We start from the raw sequence: 21,146 nt of genomic DNA, 5'->3' as shown, positions 1-21,146 counted from the left end.
CCTCTGATATATATATATATGCTGTGACATATATTTGCGTGTGGGTGTAAAAGTGTGGGTGGTATCCAGCTATCCTGCATACGCCGGGCTCTGAAACCTTCCTGCCTGTTTCAGGCTCCATGTCCATGATTTAGGAAGCACTAGCGCGACGAGGGATTGGGACCCATTAAATCGTGTAATATCCCTAATCTTGGGTTGTTTTACATGGTTTAGTACAATAGCTCATTAATTTTACGTCGTTTTACGATAATATATGGGCACAGGACCTAGACACCAACCAGGTTGGTTGGTTATCTCCGCGTGAGATACCACACCATGAACCCCCAATGAATAATGGAGAACTAGTTCTTTATTATTATCACGTATCTCTTTCAATTGCTGATTGATATATATATATATATATATACATATTAATATTTCTTGGTTTAAGGTCCTCAAAAGTAAATCAACATTGATAATTCGATATATTTATTAAATTAGGTATGATTTCAGGTTTCAGTAGAATTGGACAAATTGTAGATCAACATTAACGTATATCCTTGGGGTTTGTTAGTGTCGGGATATGCTCAAATGACAATGAAGCATATCCTGATTAGGCAGTTGGGTTGTATAGTACTTATATAGTTTATTGATCTTAAATGTTGCAAACCCTCGTATCAGAAATTACACCAATTAAATCTAATACAATTCACACTCAATGTCATCCATGTATTACCACAGATCATAGCATTCTCTTCATATATGTATATATATACTGTTTTTTTTTTTGGATAGTTACAACATTATTACACTACACTTTCTTCATGAAATAAATAAAAAAATATCATCAAGTATATTTCAAATCCTCTAAATCTGGCACCATATATATATACACACTTCTTTTTGAGCCAAGTAGAAAGTACAGAAGAAAAGAAAAAATATAAAAAGAGAATTAATTCCTTCACGAAAAATGCAACGAGATAACACAATGAGATTACTCATCTCTTGGCAGGCTTAACATCACTAGAAGTTGGGGTCTCGATGTCGGCTTCTTCTTCTTCGTAAACTAACAACCCATCTTTTTCCAACATTTCCAACAATTCCCCACTTTGGGCCATGCTAGTGACGATATCACAACCCCCGACAAACTCACCATTCACGTAAAGTTGTGGGATCGTTGGCCAGTCGCTGAATTCTTTGATCCCTTGTCTAAGTTCATTGTCTTCAAGGACATTGTACGCGGCAAATTTATCTGGATTCACCCCAATCGACCCGAGCAATTGGATAGTGGCACGAGAAAACCCACACGCTGGGGCTTCTGGAGTACCTTTCATGAAAAGCACCACTGGGGCTGATTTGACGGCTTCCCCAATCGATTGTTGCATCTCCGTAGACAAGAATCTTCTGGTGGAAATACCGTGGTTCAAGTACAATGGAGAGCGGTTTTGTACTTCAGAAGCCAACTTGTTATTAGTCAATCCACCATTTCTAATCATAGAAAATGATCTGAATGAACATCTAATGGCTTGAGTGGAAACAGAACGGTTAATCTATACTTTTTGGTTAGAAAATCTGTCTACAAACTGAAACAAAAAATAAAAAAGATAATTAACAAAAAGTACTCACCAACCTGCTTGAGTTCAACAACTGTCTAGAAAACATCTTCGATTATTGTTTAGTTCTATCAAATTGGTGTTGAATAAATCCCCCAAGGATTAGTAAAAGTATCAGTTATTTTTTTTTTTTGTCATTTCTTGATTCTCGCACGTGACTGTGTCTCTCTTTTTTTGGTGAGCAAATCAGCGTGAAGCTAACCATAAGCAAATTGTGACAATCCGGCCATCATCATCATCAGCATCATATACAATATTGTTTTCCGTAAGTTATTATTATTAGTATACAAAAATTGAAGAGGTTTATTACATAAAAAAATAAAAACAAAAAACAAGAGAAAATACCAGACAGTCGTCGAAATTTTTTAAAAAAAAAAAAAAAAAAAAAAATTAGACAAAAAATAACAGTAAAGAAAGCCAAAATGGCAAAATAAAATAAAAGAAAAGAAAAAAAAAAAAGTGAAAGCCCAGCACCAATTACTCAAACTTGTCAATAAACTCGTCAATCTTCGCAGCGTTTTCATATACAAAACTTTCCGGTTCATTGTAGGTTTTTGCATTCTGTATCATCAACTTGAAGTCATTGATCAAATCATAATATGAAGCATACTTGTTTTGTTTCAAGTTTTTTGAAATCTCAGATATACTAATCGGCTTCTCGATAATTTGATAATAATCAGGGTAAAGCTTTTTCGATGGCAACTTCAAAAATAACTCGCAAAGAAGAGCATTATTGTCATCAGTCAATGCCGATACTTCACTAAGTAGTCTTTGGCATTTTTCTAACGATTCTGGGTCTAGCAACATTGATGATTTCCCATTAGGTTTGGAAGCCACACCATTGCTAATCTTAGTGGACTTCTTCTTCTTCTTCTTTTTCTTTGGCTCACCATCTGATAGATCATCATCAGAGAAATTTTCATCCATTTCTTCAACTTTCAAATTTTCATGGCTCGAGCCCGCCTCCTCATCAACCTCTTCATCATCGCCTACCACGAAGTCACCAGAAGTTCTTGATCTCTTCTTTGAATTTGGTAATTCACCATTTCTTTTCGCGAGTTTCGTCTGGTTTTTATGGATAGCATCTTCCACTGTCATTTCATCGTCATCAATGGCTTCCAACCATTGTTCTTCAGTAAGACCATCATCATACATCACTCTCTTACGTTCTCTATGCTTTCCCAATTCTTCTTCTTCAATGTTATTCTTGTTTAAATGCTTTTCGACATTCTCTTCACTGAAAACGTCTGGTAGTTCCTCTATCGTCATCAATCTAGACACGTCGCTATCCTCTTTCTGTCTTTCCTTATCGAGCTTTTTGAACAAAACTTTTTCATCATCAGACCGAGCCAAAATCTCATTGAGTTCGTCGTCATCCAAGTTACCATCGTCTTCTTCGGTTTCCACCTTCTTTCTCATCTCTTCGGCCTCAAGCAATCTTCTAAGGAAAGCTTCTTGTTCTTCAGCACTCGACTTATTATCAAACTTACCGGCCTGAATAACTTTACCATCAATGTTCAATTTCTCATGGGCCCTTTCCAAAATCACTTCTTCGACCGAATCATTGGTAATAAGACGTAAAATACGAACTTCATTCTTTTGACCAATACGATGGGCTCTATCTTGGGCTTGTAAATCTTGATGAGGGTTCCAATCACTATCAAAGATGATAACGGTATCAGCAGTTTGCAAATTAAGACCTAAACCACCAGCTCTTGTGGAAAGCAAAAACGCAAAATATGGCGAGTTTGGAGCGTTAAAAGCCTTTAACATATCTTGACGTTCGTCGGCTTTGGTACTACCATCTAAACGAAGATATTGCATTCCTCTGTACCTTAAATAATCTTCCATAATATCCATCACCGAAGTCATTTGGAAAAAAATTAAAACTCTGTGATTGGTAGCCTTGAATTTTGGAAGCACTCTGTCAAGAAGTTCAAATTTCCCGGAAACACGCCACAAAAAGTCATTAGATAAACGCGATGGATTAATAAGATCTTCAACTTCTTCAAACACATAAGGATGGTTGCAAATTTTACGAAGCTGCATAATTTTATTGTTCAACCCTTTGACACCACCTTTAGTTGTTCCATTGTTGATCGATGACCCAAGAAACAACGCATTATGACGGAGCATTTGTTGATATAAGGCATATTGTAACCCAGAAAACTTACACTTGACCACTTTTTCGACTTTATCTGGCAAGTCTTTTTCAACATCTTTTTTCAAACGACGCAACAAGAATGGACGAAGAACTTTATGCAATCTTCTAATAACCAACAAATTTTCTTCTTCACTTAATTCCAATTTCTCACTCGATCCACTATTGGCAAACGGAGTGTTGAACCATTCATCAAAAGTCTTTTGCGAATTGAAAATCTTTGGCAACACGAAATTCAACAATGCCCACAATTCAGGTAAATTGTTTTGTAATGGAGTACCGGTTAAAATCAAACGGTTCTTTGTATGGTAATAAGTGGTCAAAGTAAAAGATAACTTGGACTGAGAGTTTTTCATTCTATGACCTTCATCAATGATCATATGGGCCCATCTAATTTTGGAAAGTAAAGATTTATCCTTGATAATATATTCATAGGTAGTCAATAGAATCTGGAAATCTCCACGGCGAACATCATGGGCCAACAATTTACGTTGGTTAGGAGTACCTTTGTAAACAATTTTTTTAACAGTTGGAGCCCATCTTTCACATTCAAGCGTCCAATTAGTAATAGTTGACAATGGCACAATGATGAGAAATGGCGCTCTTTCCTTTTTCACTTCGATTAAATGGGTAACCAAAGAAATGGATTGAATAGTTTTACCAAGACCCATTTCATCGGCTAAAATACCATTCAAGTGATTATTGTAAAGAGAAACCATCCACTCGAGACCCTTCAATTGATATTCTTTAAGAGTACCCCCAACAAGAATCGATGGTTGCTTGGAAATGTTTTCCTTGACTCTATGGACAATTCCATAATAATCTACATTATCGACTTCTTCATCATCACCTTCTTCATTTTCCAATTGATCACCGGATTTACTCTTCAATTGTTTAGATTCGGCTTGTTGAACTTTAACCGCGTCGGCCAAAGACTGCAAGAAAGAATTTGTTTGTCGCAAAAGATGGGTAATACGAGTATCTTTGGTTTGATCAAGCAACTTAAGATAGGCTTCTTCATCGTTAGCTTTAAGAGCTTGCAATCTTTCCTTAGCAGTACGTTCCTGGCGTTTGGCGGCTTCCTTTTCTGATTGTTGATGGAAATTAGAAACCGCTTTAAAGAAAAATTGTGAGCGATTGGTGCGCACTTCATTCTGGTTGTACAATAATTCATTGATCGCGCCAACTTTCTTATTTAGTACTAGGCGACGTTTGGCGTACAAAGCATTACGTTGTTCACGTTTCTGGGCTTCTTCTAATTGTTCTGCCAATCGTGAAGTTTGAGGAGCCACAACTTTAAGGCGCACATTCAGTTGACGTTTCGCTTGGATGATAGAGCTTGTATCTTTAAGATCTTCATGATGGAATTTCTGAGTAGCCCCAGCAAGAAGAGCTTGACGTAATTGCTTTTGTTTGGCAAGAAGCTTGAGAGATTTAAGCTCGACAAGCGAATTTACTTTGAGTTGGTCAATACTGTTGTCATATCTTTGAGATGATGGTTTATTGAAATTTTCCACAAGTTTTTTGGTGTTGATATTGGCGATGGTAGATGGTAGTGATTCAAGTTCTGTTACTCGGTCAGAGATCTTGTTAGAAATTCTTGTCTCGGCATATTTGTTACCAACCACGTCGTGGTAAAAATCATCTTTGATTAGGGCTATAGAGTCCTTTGGAATGAAATTATAATAGCGCTCTTCAAAATTAGAAGCTTCGATTTCAATTGGTTCAAGTTTACCAGCATCTTCAATGTCAGACAATGATGATGGCGAAGAGCCTAAGGAAATGTCGTCGCCATAAACACTGCTGCGACCAAAGTCAAATTGCAATTCATTTGGCAAATCCAAATCACGAGAAAGTAAGTTGAACCCAATAATTTGTTTCTTGAGTAGATCCAAATCATAAGATGCGACATTTGTAGATGATAAATCTTTCACTTTCCGCCATTGGTCCAAACAACAGGAGTGGTCGGTACTAAGCTTATGTAATACTTTCTCAATGGCGTTGAGTTCTTTCACGACAGCAGGACTTAACATTTTGGGTGTTTCTTCGCCGTCTTTCCTTTTCTTTGCGTTGATAGTGTCATGGTTATAAAGAGCATTGTAACGTTGTAATAAAAGCTCCACCTCATGGGAGTCCAGGGGCTCTGGAATTTCCAATGGGGCGGTGGACATTTCTTGTTATCCTATTTTATTTTATATTTTTTTTTTCTGGGTGATGCACAAGTTCGTAGTAGTAGGAATGACACACACGTTGCCTGGTTTGGTGATGTGGTGATGATGTTATGGATCTTTCGCGTCGTGCTTTTTCGTCTGTTGTTTTGTTGTGTGCAGAAAAATTTGAGATTTCCATTTTTTTTGCCGCAAAAAACAAAAAAAAAAAAAAAACCTCGCGACTGGATGGGGGTCACCCGGTGCACTTCACATTATACCGCCAATATTCTTCCATCTATTATATTTATATATATATGTTACAGATTACATATTATGTATTATTATTATTATCATATGTCGATATCTATATTATAAGATGCCTCGGATCCCTCCCCTGGTGTTTAGACAGGCTTTAAGAACAGACCCCTTGCTTGTGCCCCTTCTTCCCGTCACTCGCTCTCTTTCAGGAGCACAGGCAGAACTACGATGGCTTCGTAAAGAAGTCCCCAAACCCAAGTTGCCCTGGGCAATTGTCCAGAGGTCCAACTATCGACCATTGCAATACATTCTCGGGGACCAGCCGTTCCTTGATCTTTCAATAAAATGTGCCGAGGGCACACTCATCCCTCGTTGGGAAACTGAGGAATGGATCGCCAGAATCAAACCGTTCATCAGCAACGTCAAGATCATCGATGCTTGTACTGGCACAGGATGTGTGGCTCTACTGTTCAATGGTACCGGAAGTAATATAGTGGGGATCGATATTGACACATCATGCCTTTCATTGGCGAAATTCAACCAGCAATCAAACCGCTGTGACGATATTGTTCATTGGGCACAATGCGATATCCTAAATTGGACAGACGATCTCCATCATGTTTGCAAAGGAGTGAATTTTTTGGTTTCTAACCCCCCATATATCCCATGGGAAGAATACACTAAGCTCGATCGTTCGGTCAAGAACTTTGAGCCCCAGCTTGCCCTTGTGGGGGATCTAGAGTTTTACAACGCATTGGTGCATAACCTCTTGGAGCCTAACCTCAACACTTGTGATGGGTTTGTGTTCGAAGTAGGCAACGTCAATCAAATACATCACGTTCGGGATCTTGTCAAGAAACATGGCTGGAACGTTGGGTATCTAATGGATAGTGCAGGATATCATCGATGCGTGGTGGGATGGAAACCTGATGGAAGGTTCGATTTCAAGAAATTATGTGATTTTGTATATTGATTTTGTATTATAGATTTTGTATTATAATGAAATAAATGAATATTTATTGTTATCAAATTGCAAGAAATCGCCAAGAATGGCCTCGCAATTACTTTTGTAATATGACATTTCTTCATCAGAAAGCGCTTTAACTGCCTCGGGGTTACTTGGAATCCAAACCGTCTTACCCCCAGCTGCAAGACCACTTTGGATGCCACTGACACTGTCTTCGAAAATCAAGCAGTTTTCCATTTTGATATTGGTTCCAAGTTTTTCGTTCAATTCCGCCAAAGTCTCGTGCCATATATACGGTTGTGGTTTACCTTTGCCCTTGAGTCTTGGATGATCACCTCCGGTCAAGGTTAGATCAAAGAAACTGAAGTCAAGATGGGTAGTTTTCGCATTGTATTTGAGTCTTGTGGTAGAAGTGGCGATGGCCATTGGTAAATTGTGCACGGTTTTAACGTGGCTCAAGAAATCTTGGATTCCTGGCAAGAAAGCGGTTTCTCGGTACAATTTAAGCTGTTCTGGTTGATTAGTGATGTCATAAAACTTCTGGCTGGAAGTTCTATCACCGAGTCGGTATTCGTCGACGAGGATCTCGGAAATCTTAAGCCCTGGGCGACCCTGGATCTTCGATACCACTTCTTTAGATAGCGGACCGGATTGGAATTGGGCACTGAGGATCGAGTTGAGTTGCTTGATATAAATGTCTTCTGAGTTGATGAGAGTACCATCCATGTCCCATAGAATAGCGTGTATTTCGGTGGCATTTGACATTGAAGGGAGATTTATTTAAAGGGATAAGCGATGGGCTGTTTGTTTGTGGGTGTTGAGGATAGGAGTTTTTGGCATATAATAATTAATTGGCGGTGATATTTTGAAGCATTTAGCAGAGTGACCAAGTGATGTCACAATTTTTTTGTTTGCATTTTGCATTTTTTTACACGTCGATGAGGATGGTGGAGCTTGCAAAATTACGCGTTGTAACTCTGTATATTAACGGATATTTATGGACTCTAAAGGATTATTCAGGAGGTACTTTGATGGGGGATCTTATTTATTTTTCGTTGGAAGAACCAAACCCGCGCTTAATTGATTCTTTGTGGTTGGTTATTGCGAGTCTTCGAGTGATCAATGTTTTGTAAACTGTTGGAGTATGTGTAGGCCAAATATATATATATATATATATATATATTCTATTTGTAATGACTGTTTGCTTCTATAAGTCATATAATGATCTTTCTCTAGAAGTTGGATTGACCACTGGGACTAGTTTAACATCAATCTATGAATATTTGTGAAGGAAGAGGAACAATATTCATTCAGGAACAGTTGGAGTAAAAGGTGGAAAAAAAAAAAGAAAAAGAAAAAGGGTGTTAACAGAATATTGTGATTGTAATAAGTAGTCCTGAAATGCCATTGTTCTGAAGAATGGCACAATAATGACTGAATGAATGAATGAATGAATAAATCGATATGTTTTTGTAACCCACACTTTCCTATGAGTTAAGAAATAAGGAATGATTATTTATAGTACAAAGGAGAGTGTGTTACATTATCCCATGAAACACGACTAGAATAAAATCTTCAATCAAGAGATACCAATTCTCTAAAGTCCCCAATAGTCTTTATAATGGGTATTGTTTTGAGAATGCTACATTACTGCTGAAGACGGACACTTACGAACAATATTCGATCGATATTTTCCATGTATTTAATCAACTATCTATCTATAATTTTTGATCATTCTCTTTGCATCATCTAGCACTATTCAATAAGCTAATAAGATAATGCATAATAATATAATAGATAGTAGTATAATAGATAATAATATAATAGATAATAATATAATAGATGATGGAAGAGTACACGTGCGGTTATCCATGGACGGGGGGCGCCCGACACCCCGTTTTCTCCGAGAGGGCCACTGGCGATTGATTGGCAGTGCGATCAAAGATTCCGATTTCTTTCGTCCTTCGCCACTCGGTTTTTCTCGTTCACCTTCCATCACCCGTCATCCACAGTATTATTTATCATGGCTTCTCCTGATAACCCACCTTCCGTTCCTGAGGGATGGAAAGCTGTTTGGGATAAAGAATATAAAACGTTCGTATTCACCATACTCTTTTTTTTTCCCCCTTTTTCTTTTTATCATGTCCCCCCCCACCATTAATTAGGGGTCTCGGGTAGTCATCATCATCATATTTTGATCTCACCTCGGAAGCTTCGAATTACTAACTGTTTTTTAGTTGGTTCTACGTCAATTTGAAGACTGGTAAATCTCAATGGGAATTGCCTACCTCTCCAGATACCAGTGGTCACTCCAAGCCAAGTGGTGCTCCTCCTCCTTCTTACAACCAATCAACATCTCAACAAAATGAGCAATCGAGATATCATCAACAACAGCCAGTTCCACAACAACAACAACAACAACAACAACAATATTCTGGCTATCAACAACAACAACAATATCCTCCTCAACAACAATACCAACAATATCCTCCTCAACAACAATACCAACAATATCCTCCTCAACAACAATACCAGCAATACCAACAATACCCTCCACAACAAGGCTATTACGGTGCGGCCCCTCAACAACAGTATGTTCAAGCTCAGGCCCCTGCTAAGAAGAGCAGGTTTGGCGGTATGGGCACTGGGTTACTTGGTGCCGGGGCCGGTTTACTCGGTGGTGCTTTGTTAGCCGATGCTATTGGTGGCCATCATGATGGATGGGATGGTGGTCCACCACCTCCTGACGGAGGACCTGGTGGCTGGAATGGTGACGATGGACCTGGTGGTTGGGGTGGTGATGACGGTGGCTTTGACGGCGGTGACTGGTAGATTGCCATTCAAGCTGACTGATTTGTCATTTGCCTACTCAGATGTCTTTTCTTACCAAGAGAAAGCCTTACTATAATATCTTCATATATTGTCTTTATCCATAAACAACTAGTCGTGGTTATTTATTATTATTATTATTATTATTATATTTTTTTTTTTTTTTTTTTATGCTGATATTATTGAACTTTGGAGTTGTCTTCTTACATTCAATATATCCATCAATTTATCAGATGGGTTCGTTTACTACGTGCCCCAAATCTTTTTCTATCTTACACTCTCTGTAACATCTAATTTTCATCATTCATTAGCAATACAAGTCGATTCTCATCCGATTCTTCCCGGTAAGACCTCAACTAAATATTCCGGCGTGGGTCCCAATATTACATGGGTATCTTCGTCTTGATCTCCTTCTGCATCTTGGCCTAGCACCGTCAACCTTACTTTTTCATCGTACTCCATCTTCAGCTGAGTCATCAACAAGTACTTAAACCAATTCATATTATCTTGATCGGCGCTGGTGAAACCTTCTTCAATAAAAGTACCCTCATTTCTATTGTTATCCTTGATTAATTGTTGCATCATGGCATCGCTGGGCAAGCCGACTTTTCTAGTCCGGGTGAAATCATCGCTTTTCAACCACCCAATGAAATTCTTCATTCCCAAATAATTCTCCACACTGGTATCGTAAGGGTCGATATATTTGCCTGGCCGTATCACTTGATAATTCACCATGGTTTGGGCAACATCCTGCACTTCCACTTCAAGCCGATCACTGGTTCCTGCTAGTTGTTGGCACTCAAGGGCAAGTTGAGAGAGTCGTCGAATGTAAAGATCAGTCAAAATATCGATTACACGGTTGGAACAACGATCAAATCCCACTGATCGAAGTATCTATAAAGTGGTTAGTATATGAAATAGAAGAATAGAATATATATATATATATATATATATATATATATAAGCTAACACCCAGACTTTCAAACACCGCTTACCTGTATTATTGACACTCTTAGAATACTGAAAAAGAACTGCGAAGAGTCAGCCATTTTCTATACGGTAAATATATTAATAACCACAGCAATACTATATTAACAACTCAAGTATGATAACAAAACAACCGGCCGTACCACACCCATTGCATTATTCTTGTGGTTTTTCAGTTTGTGGGTTTTGCAGCCGGGTAACCAATGTCATTTTCACTACACGTACTAAAAATCATGAAAATTCCCAAATCACTAACAGTCCACCCACCAGGCTCGGGTTGGTTGGCTATTATTATATTTATCCAATTCCCTAAGTACATTCAAAGGGGAACATCAGTTATAAGATAGATAGCAAATAATAATAATAGGAAAAGCGGAAAAATAATACACAATAATCACAATAGTACAACAATGAGTAACTTATCTCTTTACACAATAACCGCAGCTTTGATATTGGATAGTGAAGGTAAACGTATCTACGCCAACTACTACACCCCGATCCACCCAAATGCCAGCAACGACCAAACTTTCCAAATACAAACACCATTCCCAACCTTGAAGACCCAAGAAACTTTTGAAGCGGGGTTATTTTCCAAGACTTTCAAATCCAAATCTAGCATCGTATTATACGAAGATCAGATCGTGGTGTACAAGGTGATTTCCGATGTCGCGGTGTATATCGTGGGGAGCTTAAAAGAAAACGAGGCCATGTTGTACCAGGTACTTTCAGGACTTTGCGAAGCCCTTGAAATCGTCTTGAAAGACGCGGTGGACAAAAAATCAATCCAAGAAAACTATGATTTCGTCGCCTTGGCCATCGATGAAACAATAGATGATGGGATCATTTTGGAAACCGACGGTAATGCCATTGCCTCTCGTGTTTCTAAGAGACCATCATCAGAAAATACTTTGAATATCGAATTGAACGAAAGAGGGTTATTCAATGCGTTCCAGTTTGCAAAGAAAAAAGTCAAGGGATTCAATTTCTAGTGTTTTACAATGTAATAACGTAACACGTCTTGCTTTATTGTATTAATTGATTCATTTTTTTTTTTTTTTTGCCTTCTCTTTCATCCACTCATATGATTAGAAATCACGGTACTGTGCAATATGATTCTTTCTATATCATTCTATCTCTCCCTTCCATCTCAAATTTATCTGTCATGACTATTTTTTCTGTGTCTCCTCCCAAAATAATGAGAGCTCTCTTTTTAAAACAATAATTATCCCTTGGACGGGGTTTCTCTTTAGTTCTTTTTTTTTTTTCTCCCACAGAAGTCTTTGTTTTGTTTTAAATACACATCTTTGTTTCCTTATTTTTTTTTTTTTTTTTTATTTTTTTTTTTATTAATTTACATTTGGATCCAACTTATTTTTGTAAAAAGGCATTGTCAATTAATTAGATACAGCGTTTATATATGTGCATACTCAATTCATTTTTTCTTACCTTTGCCACCACTACCACCACCATTCTTCTTACCGCCACCACCACCATTGGCGTTGGATGGTAATATCACTCTTACCCCTTTAACAGTGAATGCTGGTTGAAGATCCACCGGTTTAAGTTGGTTGATAATATGATGTTCAAATTCAAAATCCAAGTCGAAATCAAAGAACGAATCAACAGATTTGTTCGAGTCCCCTTCGAATTTCTTCAAAGTTGCCGACTCTTTATTGGATTTCCGGTTCACAAAATAATTAAGCAGCTCATTCATAGATTTCCCAATCTTACTGGACCCTGGCTGGATCTTCACCTTGTATTTGAATTTGCTTAATGCTTGCCAAGGAGCAAACATCGGCACAACATCGATGATTTTTTCATTCAACGAAGAAATCTTGCAACTATACGAATCAAAAATCGATAAATAGTCACCGTCAATGAGATCCTCTTCAAGAATGTCCATGAATTGCTCACTGTACTTCTTTTGCTGACGAGCAGCATTACGTTGTGCGTTACCATACTTTTGTGAGCTGTTGGCACCTTGGGGTTTACCAGCCTCTTTTGACGTCGAGTCGCTATCTTTGTTTTCCACTTGTTTAAGTACACCAAGGGATTTTAAACGGATAATCCGATCTTCCTCATCCTGATCTGCGTATTTCTGTTGCAATTTCTTGAGTTTGCTCTTTTTCCCTCTTGTCATTTTCTTTGGTTGTTGTTGCTGTTGTTGTTGCTGTTGTTGCTGCTTCTTTTGTGACTTCTCTTCCTGTTCTAATTCTTTCACTTCATTATCAGTTTCTTGGGTAGATGATTCAATTTTTTCATCGTCTGCCGAGGCTTCTTGGTTGATATCCAAATTTTTCACCTTATCTGTCAATTTCGCTAACTTTTCTTTGGCCACGTCTTTGATATCGGCAACTTCTTTAACAATTTCGAATCCCAATTCTTTTTGCAAAACTTCTCTTTTTTGTTGTGCTAACAAACGACCCTCGTCACCAATAACCCAACATAATCCCAATCCCATACTCAACTGCGTTGGGGGTAAGAAAAGTTTCTCGCCAATAATATCCAAGACCCCATCAGGCAACAACGACCCATCATGAGGATCCTTCTTTGTAACACGGATCCCTTCAGCGTACCACGCTGGAGTCAAAATATTGGAGCTCCACGCTTTGGACGCGGAAAGGGAAAACATCCCTGCTTGGTTTAAAGTTGATGGCGGTACCTTTTGACCAGCATAAGGGTTCTTAACAAACACTTGTAAAGACCCTTCAATATCAGAGCTCACATAATAGTCATGCTTTGAATTAAAGTATTTGTAGTAAATCATTTCAAGCTGGAGAGTATCTTTAGGGGCAATGACAAGGTAGTTTTCACTAGAGATAAACCAATAGAATTTCTCAAACCAATGTTTTTGACGAGTTTTACGAATCGCGAGATCTCGATTAGTTTTTTCAATGTCTTTTTTCAAAGTGGCATTGAGTTTCTTCTCGCTATTTCTGAAGGCGAGTTCTGCAGTTTTTTCAGTTTTCTCCTTTTTCGATTGCGCATTTTTCTTTTGGTCAAAGTAGGTTTTAGAATTGGCATATGCAGAAATACTAAGATCAATGTTCACCACCACGTACTGGAGTTGTTTTTTTGGTTTTTTAGATTGGCTGGCTTGTTGGTAGTCATCATCATTATCATCATCACTATCTAAAGATAAATCACTTAAACTATCGTCATCCTTATCATCCGATTCTTCTTCTTCCACTTCATTTTCCACCAATCTCACCTTAATTTTGTTCTGTTTCAAATTCAAGGGTAAAACAATCATCGAAGCAAATTCATTACCTTGTGATTGGGCTGCTTCAATCATTGATTCGATCTGATTCCAATCCATACCTTGATCAATCGAAGATTGGACTGCCATTTTACACTGTTCAATCTTATCGGCATTCAAGATGATAAGTTCAGCTTTTCGATAGTTCGCTACTTCGAGGTTGGAAAGTTTAGCAATCTTGGCTTCATTTTCCCGCTTCACACTGCTCAATTTCTTACCGAGAAGATTTTTACTTTGTTGGATCTTGAGAGCATTTTTCAATAAATCAAGAGATGAGAAAAACTTATCCAAAGTCTTGTTGTATCCCGAAATTTGCAAAAGCTTGAATTTCCCTGATTCAAGATCTTCCGATGCAATAACTGGTTTAAAAGGATGAAATTGCTCGAAAGTGTATTCAGTGCTTAGTTTTTCCCCATCACCAAGCAACGCACTTTGAATTGGTTCCTCATCCGGTTTAAAAAGAGCATTTTTCTTCAATACAATAAAACCTTCAACATTACCCGAGTTCAATAATTTGGCAATATCCTCTTCTGATTTCAACAAAACTTCAAAAGTGGTACCCAACAATTCTTGATTGTCTTCCAAGTTTTTGCAAGGTTGAGTATGATCAATACCGGCGGCAATGAAGTTTCTTTGTAGTAAGTCCGAAGATAGATACGAGCAATTCAAGAATAAAAGCTTTAACACCGAGATGGTATTACTCTTCTTGGCCTTTGTACTCTGATGGAATTTGCTGGCTTCTTGACCTTCTTTCTTGGTGGCCTTTTTGGCTTCGGCAATTTTGATCCATTCAAGAATCTGTTCTTTGGTATACAATTTCTTTTGGTAGTTATACTTCTGGACAGGTTCTATCACTTGAGATTCGTTGTTATCATTCTCATTCTCATTATCATCACGAAAATATTTAACAGAGTCCAGGAATAAAGTCTTTGGATCAAACATTGAATAGCTTTCACGAACCGCATATTTCCCAGTATCTTGCTTTTTATCACTGACCACTCTCTGTAAACTCAAGATCTCGAGGTCCGAGTTCAAAAGAATCACATTCCCTGCACTAAAGAATTCGAGAACCAAGTAATGAAGCCCATTAGAAAACTCAAGCACAATAATTCTATCGTCCCCCACTTGTTTAAGGTTGGTCAATCGTTTAGATTTCAAATGCTTTCTTAATTTGGTGACAAAATTGGATGGGGTAGGTTGAAGACGACGTTCAAACTCCGATAAATAAAGCTTAAAACCATAGTCCACCACTAAACTTTTTTTACTATCAGGTACGGAAAACTTGAGGGAAAAGATTCGGTCTGAGTCAAGAATATTGTAAATATTCTGGAGTCGATATCCCACTATGGATGCACGAAGTTCCACCGCAAGAACCTTGATATCAAGGGAGGTGATTCTTTGCTGAATTGCTTATATTAGTCCTAGAACCATCGAAAAAGGGGTGCAAAATAATAATAATCATGTAATTTTTGATCAAAAAACGTACATACCTTCATTTGTAGTAATCGCCGAGGATGCCAAAAGGAATTGGGGCAAAACAATAATTAAAGATTTCTGTGAAATTTTGAGAATTTTTGTAGCATCCAAGGTGGTGGTGTAAGGGTGGATGGAAAGTAATCCAACTTTGTGGGGACTGACAGACACCCAAAGATAAGGGCAAAAAGTATTGGGAGGGCATCTATTTATTATCAAGAAAGTAATAATAAGAATAATGGGGAGTAATCAAAGTGTTTCTAGGGAGGACAGCATGGAGAAGATCGCAAACATCCTTAAAGACCCAAAGTCCAAGGTGCTTTTCTTTGTTGGTGCAGGAATCTCTGCCACCAGCGATGGCGAACCCTTGATTCCTGATTTTAGATCACCAGGAACCGGCCTTTTTTATAATTTGGCAAAACTCGACCTTCCTACCCCAGAATCAGTGTTTGATATTGATTTCTTCAGCGAAAACCCTCAACCTTTCTACTCTCTTTGTAAAGATTTGCACCCAACGCTAGTCAAATTCCCACCAACCAGATTCCACTACTTTATGAAGCTCACTAATGATCATAATCAGTTGATCCGGATATTTTCACAAAACATTGATACTTTAGAAAGGGCAACTGGATTGGACTCCGATAAAATCATCGAAGCCCATGGTTCGTTTGCTGAAGAATTTTGTATTGAGTGCGATGAAAAAGCACAAAAAGAGCATTTCGAAAAACAATTATTGGCTGATGAAATCCCCAAATGTGAGCATTGTGAAGGGATCCTCAAACCAGGCATTGTATTTTATGGTGAACAACTCCCAGATCGTTTCCATGAGTGTTCAGATACTGATTTGACCGATGATGTTGACTTGTGTATTTTTGCCGGGACTTCATTGAACGTTTATCCATTTGCGGGACTTGCTAGTGACGTGAGTGACAACACTTTAAGGGTTTTGATTAATAGGGAAAGAGCAGGAGACTTTATGTATAACCCACGTAAGTCAGACATTTTGCTTCTTGAAGATTGTGATAAGATTGTTGATGAGATTGCGGAACTATGCGGCTGGAAAGATGAGCTTGATAAGCTAGTTGACCAGCATAAGAAGGAAAGGGGACAGCATGCGAAGACAGCAAAGGAAATGGTGGAAGATATGAAGAAAGATAAAAAATTGGATAATGAGATCAAAGAATCGAACAGTGTCATTGGAGATCTTGTGGAGGACATTGGTAAATTGAAAATCAAGAATCAGGAATGAGGTTTTCAAGATCCTTGATTAGAATATCTAAACTGTTATTTGATGATTTTTTTTTCCTTTCTTTTCCTTTCTTTTCTTTTCTTCCTTTATTTATTACATAGCTGTGTATAATTCATTATAATATATAATATCGATAACAAAAAATAATGTGGCGCTTATTTTATGTACCCTCTATAAAATGGTGCATGGCAAATATTTCTTACATTTTATTTGAAGATCCTTTATGACAGTCAACTTCAATGCTCACCTCCAACTCATCAAGATTTACCAGTGCAATACCAACTAGAAGCGGTACCATCGCCTCTCAGGCCCCTCATAATGCTGTCAAAGTGTTGTGTTCCATTACCGAATCTCAAGCGTTGGCGCCGATTGTTGGAATTGCATTCTTATTTCTTGCCACCGGGGAGCTTATAGTCTCTTGTATTAAAGATTCACAAACTTACATTAGAACTATCCATAAGATCCAAGTATATTCGCCTACAGAAATCATGATTCCTACAGGGCTTGCACAATCCAACTTGATGGCAATTTTGGAATCCAATCTTAGCGCCGAGGTGAAAATCACGTTGATTTCCAAAAACCAGTTTACTTGTGATAATCCCATGTCATTAATTCAAAAGTATACCTTTTCTGATGATTTTATAAAGCTTCGATTGGAGTTGGTTAATCAAGTTTATGGGTTGAATTCTATTGTCGCGATTGTCAAATACATTGAAACGGCCCCCAACTATTCAAGCCAGCGGTTCAGAAAACTTAGAGTGAAGTATGAAGCTTGTGAGAACACCATGTTTATTGATTCCAGCACAACAAAAGCTCTTGAATTAATCGATAGTAACACCGAGGATGGTCACGGAATGACTTTGTTCAAGATGTTGAATTGTACGGTGACCAAGATGGGAGAACGGGTCTTAAGAAATAATATTCTACAACCCCTTACTGATAAAAAATCCTTGATATTGAGGTTAGAAAGTGTTAAGGAATTGCTTGATCACGAGGATGCCAGGATAAGTTTGATAGGTATGCTTGAGAAAGTTCAGGATATCGATAAGTTATTGGTTTCATTAATAAGAAATTCGGAAGATGTGGATCAAAAAATCAACAACATATTACTACTTAAGCAAGCAATTCATGTATCTGTGGAAATTGGAAGAGTTTTAAAGGAGCACGAATTTGATAGTGTTTTACTCAAAGAGATCCAAAAACTATGTACCAGTTATGATATAACCAATGTGCTAGCTTTGATCAATGAATATATCAATGAAGATTGTGTCTGGACTAGCAAACCACTTGAATTGAAAAGTCAGAAATGCTATGCTGTTAAGGCGAATAAGAATGGATTACTTGATGTTTCACGGCAATTATACACTAAAATCATTGAGAGAATCACTTCAATTGTGGAGCAACTTGCGGAAACACATGGACTCGTTTTAGATTATGGGTTTGAATCTAGTAAAGGAATGGTGGTCAAAATTAATAAGAAATTGAATGATATAGATTTTGATAATTTGCCATCAATGTTTATTAACAAATCTGCTAAACGTAGCATCATTCAATGCACCACGCTTGATATCCTCAAATTGAACAGAAGGCTTCAAGAAACCCTCAATGAAATATTTTTGCTCTGTGATAAAACCATCGATGAACTCAATGAAATGATTGAAGATTTCACTTCGGGAATATTTATGATGGCAGAAGCTCTAGCCATTCTTGACCTTCTTTGTGGGTTTTCACAACTTGCTTCAAAGAATCCTGGGTACGCTTGTCCGGAATATGCAGATAAGCTAGTTATTAAGCAAGGCCGACATCCAATTCTTGAAACCATAATATCTGCAAATAGTGATCAACGGTTTGTTGCCAACGACATGTTTGCGATTAATGAAACCTCCCGAGTTACCATGATTACCGGTGACAATATGAGCGGGAAATCGGTATATTTGAAACAAGTAGCCTTAATTAACATAATGGGTCAATTGGGGTGTTATGTACCAGCAGATTATGCATTATTGCCAATTTATTCGAAAATTATGGCCAGAGTTAGGAACGACGCGTTGGAGGTCAATGTTTCAAGTTTCAGTTTGGAGATGAGTGAAATGGCGTTTATATTAGCCGAGGTCGAGCGAAGGCCCGATGAAAAAGGGTTGATCCTTATTGATGAGCTTGGTAGAGGGACGAGTCTTAATGACGGCATCGCGATTACTGCTGCGGTTGCATCGCATTTGGCAGATAACTTCCCAAATAGTCACGTATTTGCTGCAACCCATTTTAGAGAGGCGGCTAGTGCTATAGCAGAAAAGTTATCAGTTAGACAAGTACATATGGGTAATGAACAACGGAGATTCAAAGTAATTGATGGCGGTGCAGATGGAGCAGGAAGAGGAATAGCGTTGGTTGAAAAATTGGGGCTTTTCCCAGCCAATATATTACAAAACGCTTCGAAGATTGCCAATAAACTTGCAATTAAGGACCAAACGAGATTCGGGACCGAAGTGAGGGTGGAATTCAAGAAACGAATCATGGTTGATTTGATGGTTTCTTTAAAAGAGTTACAGCGAAGAATGGATGATTTGGATCATCAAGAGGTGATAAGTAGTTTGGCGAGTTTACAAAGAAAATTTGTGGATAAAATGGCCAGTTAAGGTATATATATATATATATATGTATGTCTATTAAATAATCATTTTGCTTTGTTTTATCTATTGAAAAATAATAATAATAATAATAATAATAATAATAATGGTATGAATATGGATTGAATTGGGAGAGTATTCAGAACTACAGTAGTCATTGTTGTGTTAGAAATCTAGTGCTAACTAATCATGGGACCAAATCAAATGATATCCATAATTCTGAGGATATAATCGACCAAGATCCCCAATGAGAAAAGTTTACCACACCACACGTTGGTTTCAAAAGCATTACCGCAACTTTCAATATTATCCAAATCAAGTTTATTGAGCAAGTTCAACAATTGGTACCCAAATGTCATACTACTGACCCAGAACCCTGGACCCATGGATTGGGTGATCCCCAAGTATACCCAGCAGGCGATTTGGGCAACGGCAAAGAAATAACAATTTCTCTTTGTGTTTTTACCCCATTTCAACGCGGTGGATTTGACCCCGATCTTGGCATCGTAAGTTTTATCCTGGTGGGCGTAAATGGTATCGTAAATCACGGTCCAATTGCAAGAAGACAAGAAAAGCGCGGCCATGGCCAGGTAATTCCAATTATCTAAGGCCACGAACCCGAGGAGCGCACCCCAACTGCAACAGATGGCCAACCACATTTGTGGATAATAAGTGATTCTTTTGAAAAGAGGATAAAGGATGACAAACGGGATGGAGATTGCGGCAACCCACACGGTATACCAATTCAACAAGCTAAGGATTGCAAGATACACCACGAGTTGGGCAATGAGGTATTTTTCGGCGTTGGCGATGGAGATTCTCCCACTGGCCACGGGGCGTTCCATACTTCTTGGGATTTGTTTGTCGAATTCTTTATCGAAGATATCGTTAATGGTACATCCTGCCCCGTGGAAAATGTACGCGGTGATAAGGAAGATTGCCAAAACACCGGCCACCAAAGGAATAGGGGCTTTAGTATGGTAACCGGCGGCCAAGGTGCCCCAAGCACAAGGAAAGAAGATGAACCATGATGCTGGGGTGTTGAATCTCAGTAATTCAGCGTAAGGGATCCAATGTGCCGGAAGTTTTATGAGGTATGGTTTGAGAGATTCGATTCTTTTTTCTGCTGCCTTTTTGCGGTCTTCCTCGGTCCACAATGGGGCCTCTAGCTTGATGGTGACTTTTGGGACGAGCTTTTCAATCATGGTATGCGTGAGTCTTGAGAGTTTTGATTGGTGAGAAGAAGTGAAAAAAAAAAAAAAAAGATAACCATAAATTGTGTGATATATTCAAGAAGAAAAAAAAGAAAATTGAGGGATTGCATGCGATTTATTTGAATTTATTATTATTATATATATATATATACATAAATGGGAGGGTTACAATAATTGATGAACTGTTGATAGATCGATAGATGTAGTGGGTCTTCGGAAACAGACAATAGGGCTAATGCAGTAATTTGCAAAGAAAAGATCTACGGGAAAAATAAAGGGCACTAATTATTGATTCCTCGGGGGATACGACAGGTAGACAGACAGGCAGAGAGTGACAGACACTAATAATAATGTATTCAGTTTTTGCATTGTATACAGAT

At 38.1% G+C, this 21,146-nt stretch overlaps 11 protein-coding genes across 11 annotated transcripts; 5 read left to right on the top strand and 6 right to left on the bottom strand. All coding sequences in view use genetic code 12, as the record gives it.

The window, feature by feature from the left end:
• Positions 1-977: 977 nt before the first annotated feature.
• GRX5 (monothiol glutaredoxin GRX5) lies at positions 978-1,641 on the bottom strand (the record flags this gene model as incomplete). Its single annotated transcript, XM_064999259.1, has 2 exons — positions 978-1,529; positions 1,606-1,641. The coding sequence occupies 2 exons, from the start codon at positions 1,639-1,641 to the stop codon at positions 978-980; spliced, it is 588 nt and encodes a 195-aa protein (XP_064855331.1).
• A 428-nt stretch (positions 1,642-2,069) lies between these two features.
• STH1 (RSC chromatin remodeling complex ATPase subunit STH1) lies at positions 2,070-5,924 on the bottom strand (the record flags this gene model as incomplete). The annotated part of the gene is made up of 1 exon (XM_064999258.1): positions 2,070-5,924. One exon carries the CDS (start codon positions 5,922-5,924, stop codon positions 2,070-2,072), a length of 3,855 nt encoding a protein of 1,284 aa, XP_064855330.1.
• Positions 5,925-6,279: 355 nt separating this feature from the next.
• MTQ1 (S-adenosylmethionine-dependent methyltransferase) lies at positions 6,280-7,134 on the top strand (the record flags this gene model as incomplete). The annotated part of the gene is made up of 1 exon (XM_064999257.1): positions 6,280-7,134. One exon carries the CDS (start codon positions 6,280-6,282, stop codon positions 7,132-7,134), a length of 855 nt encoding a protein of 284 aa, XP_064855329.1.
• A 21-nt stretch (positions 7,135-7,155) lies between these two features.
• On the bottom strand, positions 7,156-7,893 carry DASC09_056710 (uncharacterized protein; the record flags this gene model as incomplete). The annotated part of the gene is made up of 1 exon (XM_064999256.1): positions 7,156-7,893. The coding sequence occupies one exon, from the start codon at positions 7,891-7,893 to the stop codon at positions 7,156-7,158; it is 738 nt and encodes a 245-aa protein (XP_064855328.1).
• Positions 7,894-9,151: 1,258 nt separating this feature from the next.
• On the top strand, positions 9,152-9,960 carry WWM1 (Wwm1p; the record flags this gene model as incomplete). Its single annotated transcript, XM_064999255.1, has 2 exons — positions 9,152-9,222; positions 9,366-9,960. The coding sequence occupies 2 exons, from the start codon at positions 9,152-9,154 to the stop codon at positions 9,958-9,960; spliced, it is 666 nt and encodes a 221-aa protein (XP_064855327.1).
• Positions 9,961-10,284: 324 nt separating this feature from the next.
• Positions 10,285-11,006, bottom strand: TAF3 (Taf3p; the record flags this gene model as incomplete). Its single annotated transcript, XM_064999254.1, has 2 exons — positions 10,285-10,851; positions 10,953-11,006. 2 exons carry the CDS (start codon positions 11,004-11,006, stop codon positions 10,285-10,287), a joined length of 621 nt encoding a protein of 206 aa, XP_064855326.1.
• A 348-nt stretch (positions 11,007-11,354) lies between these two features.
• On the top strand, positions 11,355-11,933 carry RET3 (coatomer subunit zeta; the record flags this gene model as incomplete). The annotated part of the gene is made up of 1 exon (XM_064999253.1): positions 11,355-11,933. The coding sequence occupies one exon, from the start codon at positions 11,355-11,357 to the stop codon at positions 11,931-11,933; it is 579 nt and encodes a 192-aa protein (XP_064855325.1).
• A 443-nt stretch (positions 11,934-12,376) lies between these two features.
• RQC2 (Rqc2p) lies at positions 12,377-15,699 on the bottom strand (the record flags this gene model as incomplete). Its single annotated transcript, XM_064999252.1, has 2 exons — positions 12,377-15,604; positions 15,694-15,699. 2 exons carry the CDS (start codon positions 15,697-15,699, stop codon positions 12,377-12,379), a joined length of 3,234 nt encoding a protein of 1,077 aa, XP_064855324.1.
• Positions 15,700-15,914: 215 nt separating this feature from the next.
• Positions 15,915-16,925, top strand: HST2 (histone deacetylase HST2; the record flags this gene model as incomplete). Its single annotated transcript, XM_064999251.1, has 1 exon — positions 15,915-16,925. One exon carries the CDS (start codon positions 15,915-15,917, stop codon positions 16,923-16,925), a length of 1,011 nt encoding a protein of 336 aa, XP_064855323.1.
• Positions 16,926-17,164: 239 nt separating this feature from the next.
• Positions 17,165-19,561, top strand: MSH4 (MutS family protein MSH4; the record flags this gene model as incomplete). The annotated part of the gene is made up of 1 exon (XM_064999250.1): positions 17,165-19,561. The coding sequence occupies one exon, from the start codon at positions 17,165-17,167 to the stop codon at positions 19,559-19,561; it is 2,397 nt and encodes a 798-aa protein (XP_064855322.1).
• A 191-nt stretch (positions 19,562-19,752) lies between these two features.
• On the bottom strand, positions 19,753-20,757 carry DASC09_056640 (4-hydroxybenzoate octaprenyltransferase; the record flags this gene model as incomplete). Its single annotated transcript, XM_064999249.1, has 1 exon — positions 19,753-20,757. The coding sequence occupies one exon, from the start codon at positions 20,755-20,757 to the stop codon at positions 19,753-19,755; it is 1,005 nt and encodes a 334-aa protein (XP_064855321.1).
• Positions 20,758-21,146: the final 389 nt, after the last annotated feature.

Source organism: Saccharomycopsis crataegensis (genome assembly GCF_037102585.1).
Source record: "Saccharomycopsis crataegensis DNA, jcf7180000000097, whole genome shotgun sequence".
In the NCBI taxonomy this organism is placed as follows: Eukaryota; Fungi; Ascomycota; class Saccharomycetes; order Ascoideales; family Saccharomycopsidaceae; genus Saccharomycopsis; species Saccharomycopsis crataegensis.
The sequence above is the reverse complement of the archived record's forward strand: the minus strand, read 5'-3'. Positions and strand labels throughout refer to the sequence as shown.